General features: G+C 61.4%; 1 protein-coding gene across 1 annotated transcript; it reads right to left on the reverse strand.

Annotated features, from left to right (window-relative positions):
* Positions 1-1,314: 1,314 nt before the first annotated feature.
* LRRN2 (leucine rich repeat neuronal 2) lies at positions 1,315-3,450 on the reverse strand. The gene has a single exon (XM_065649633.1). The coding sequence runs from the start codon at positions 3,448-3,450 to the stop codon at positions 1,315-1,317; it is 2,136 nt and encodes a 711-aa protein (XP_065505705.1).
* Positions 3,451-3,678: the final 228 nt, after the last annotated feature.

The raw sequence follows: 3,678 nt of genomic DNA on the forward strand, positions 1-3,678 counted from the left end.
CTTCCAGCCTGCGCTTAGAGCCCTGGAGCCCTCGCTGGGTCCCGAACACACGCGAAGTGCTGAGCGGGGACCAGGGAGGGTCGTTACCTCCGAACTAATTACCGAGCCACGGCGCAGGAGCCGTTTCGCGTGTCTGGCTGAGCGGAGCCGATCCAGCGGGGAACCATCTCGCCTGGGCGGGAAGATGGATGAGAAGTTCAAGCAGCTTTTTACCGTGTCAAGGTTTTTCTGGTCCCTCCAAAGCCCCGTGTGTGCAGCGATCGTGCTGGCACAGCCCGGGGGTGCATCACATCTCCAGAAACACAAGATCCCGGGTACCTGCGCCCTGGGGCACCCACCGGCCCCCGGCTCCAGCTGGGATGGTTTTTCTTGTTCTTTCCCATGGAAGGATCCCCAAGCAAGGGGCTGGTTTGGTTCTGGATGCGCCGGTTTGGTTCTGGACCCCTCCAGCTGCACACCAGCACACAAAGGATTTCCTTTTTTTGTTTGTTTTCTTTTTTTATACAAAACGAGAAAAGCAAGAACTTCCTCCCTCCCCTTTTCTTTCCATTTTTCCTCTTTTCTTTTTTCAACGTTATCCACAAAAGTTTACAAAATAGCCTTGAGATTACACTCGCGAGATAGAGGATCCAATCAACTCCAGCCCCGCAGGGATGCCAATTAAGAGATGTGTCACCATCATCATTTCTGTTTATTTTGCCCAAGTCCCCTCCTTTCCCCTCCGCTTCCCTCCGGCCGACAGCAGCGAGCGAACAACAGTGCAGCGGGGACGGGTTTGTGGCTGATTATCCGAGTGCTCAAAAAACCAACAAAAAACCCTAAAAAACAAACAGAAAGAAACCAAAACCCCCATGTATCCCAAAGGGAAAGGCTTTTTTGTTGTTTGTATTCCCAAAAGAGGGGCTGTCCAGCGAAGGAGGCGACACCGCTGGGGTGCCTGACGGTGCCGGGGGGACACGGGGAAGGGGCGATCTGCTGACCATCCCTATGGCTCTTCGACCGCTCGGGGCACCATCCCCCTCAGGCTGGGGCCCCCCAGAGCCCCCCTGGCTGCGTTTGGGAGCCGAGCACAGATCGGACCCTCCACGCGGATCCAGACCCCGCCGGCACCACCAAGAGGCTTCGGCAGCCCCGCGGCCGGCTCCGCTCCCCTCCACCCGCCACACCGCCGCGACTCGTGGCCAAGTCCAGGAAATCCTTATTTTGCTCAGTTTTGTGTGGTGGGGTGGTTTGTTGGTTTTTTTTTTTTTTGGTAAAAAATAGTTTGTCCCTCTCCCTCCCCACCCCACCCCACCCGCACGCCGGCCGCCTTCCTCAGCAGCCCGCGGCGGCCGCCTGCACCTCCACGGCCAGCAGCCGCCCCCCGCGCGGCCCCGCCGGCCCCAGGGCCGGGTACACCACCCGCAGGGCCGCGGCTCCGCGGAGCGGCTCCCGGCCCGCCCGGGGCTCCGTCCCGACACCGCGGCGAGCGGCGAGGGCGGCGGCGAGGAGCAGGAGCCCCAGGAGCAGCAGCGCCGGGAGGCCCTGCCCGCCCTGCGGGAGCCAGGAGCGCCGGGCAGCCTCTTTAGTCCTGGCGCTGACACAAGCCGCCTTGGCCTGCAAGTCTACGAAGGCCACGTGGAGGCAAGCCCAGTACTCCGTGTCCTGCTGGAGCCGCGTGATGTTGTACGTGTGGGTCCCCGTGGGGATCCGGGCCACGTTGGTCGTGTCCATGTTGGAGCTGAGCAACAAGCTGGACCAAGTGAGGTTGGAGGAGACGGTGTTGAGATGCGGCTTCCAGGCAAGCAGGATGTGGTAGGGCTGGACGTCCACCACCACCAGCTCCAGGCTGTCCTCGCTGAGCGGGAAGGAGCGGTTGACCATCAGGCTGATGCTCTTGGTGTCTGCCCCCAGGAGGTTGTGAGCCACGCAGGTGTACAGCCCGGCCTCCCGAGCCGAGATCCCCTGGATCTCCAGCGTCCCTTCGGGGTGCACCTTGTACCGCCCGTCTTCCGTGTAGGGGATCAGCTTCACCCCCGAAGGGGTGACCCAGTAGATCTCCGGGTCCGGCTCCGCCAGAGCTCGGCAATGCAAGGAGACGTTGTCACCATCCGCCACCTCTAAGCAGGAGGGAAAGCTCTTGGTGGAGATGAGAGGCAGACACCGGTCGGTCATCTCCCGGAAGGGGACATCCCGAATGTGCCTCCTCTTGAGGTCGGGGGGCTCGGCACAGAGCGTGGACTGCGGTTCGATGAAGCGGATGCGGTTCTCCGTGCTGTTGACCCAGCGGATGACGCAGTCGCAGCGGATGGGGTTGCTGTGGATGCTGATCTCCTGCAGGCTGGGCAGCGACTCCACCGTCTGCTTATGCAAGGCACTTAGGGCGTTGTTGTTGAGCATGAGTGTTTCCAGCTGGGGGAGGTGGTGGAAGGCTTTGGGGTGGATGAAGGACAGCCTGGGGTTGTTGGTCACGTCCAGCTTGGTCAGCTCGGGGAGGTTGATCAAGGCGAACTGGTCTATGGACACCAGCTCCTCCATGTTGTTGAGCCCCAGCTCTTTGAGGTGCAGCATGTTGGTGAAGTCGCTTTGCCTGACCCTCTGCAACGGGTTTTTGTTCAGATCCAGGAACTTGAGGCCAGGGACTTGCTGCAGGGCCCGCTTGGGGACATTCACGAGTTTGTTGTCGTAGAAAGAGAGGCTCTCCAGGCTCCGCAGCCCTTCCAGCGCGTAGTCCGAGATCTCCCTCAAGTTCATCCCAGCCAAAACCAAACTCCGCAGGTTCAACAGGGGCCTGAAATTCATGTCCAAGATCGCATCCACCCTGTTACCTCCGATCATGAGGATCTCCAGGCTGGGGAGCATCTGGAACCAGCGGCTGTCGACCGTCCTCAGCAGGTTGGAGTTGAGGTGGAGGCGCAGGAGGCTGCCGAGCCCGGAGAAGGCACGGGGGGCGATCCTGCGGAGCTGGTTGTGGTTCAGGTAGAGCTCCTGCAGGTTGCCCAGCCCGGGGAAGCTGCCATCGGGCAGCTCTGAAAGCTGGTTCTCCTCCAGGTGCAGGCTGAGCAGCTGGGGCATGCTCTTCAGCCCCAGGTCCCAGACATGGGAGAAGCTGTTCTGTGACAGGTCCAGCTCCGAGAGGTTTCTGAGATAGTCCACCTCGCTCTGCTCCAGCCTGGCGATGTTGTTGCTTTGCAAGAGCAGGGTCTGGGTCCCCTCCGGCAGGTCCTTGGGCACGGCAGAGATGAACAAGTCATTGCAGTCCACGGTGGCAGCCTCCCGGTAGACCGAGCGGGGGGTGTACCAGGGCCTGATCTGACAGACACACTGCGGGGGACATTGGACCTTCCAGGGCACGGTGGGGATGGCGGTGGCGGCCACCACGCAGAGCAGGAGGGAGCTGGTTTGCAAGCGTCGCATTTTCGGCTGGTGGGACCGGCTTCCTCCCAGGCAGGAAAGGCTCACGGGGCGCATCTGGAGTGAGGGATGCGGTGACAGCCAGGTGGGGACAACGGGTGCTCCATGCGAGCCCTGGGCACCGCTCAGCCCCCGCTGCCAGCTGCCCTGCCTGGCCCCCCCGCCGAGAACACGTAGCGCCCTGAGCAGGGCTGGTGCCTTCAGTCAGAGCTTCACCTTTTCTTCCTCTCCATATGGTTCATTTTTGCTCCCGCTTGCATCTTTTGGGTTCCTCGAGGTCATTCC

This window comes from Caloenas nicobarica, chromosome 21 (genome assembly GCF_036013445.1).
Source record: "Caloenas nicobarica isolate bCalNic1 chromosome 21, bCalNic1.hap1, whole genome shotgun sequence".
Taxonomy (NCBI): Eukaryota; Metazoa; Chordata; class Aves; order Columbiformes; family Columbidae; genus Caloenas; species Caloenas nicobarica.

Bases quoted from the DNA above. Each gene is read 5' to 3' on its own strand.
- LRRN2 (XM_065649633.1), bottom strand. From the start codon at position 3,450: ATGCGCCCCGTGAGCCTTTCCTGCCTGGGAGGAAGCCGGTCCCACCAG.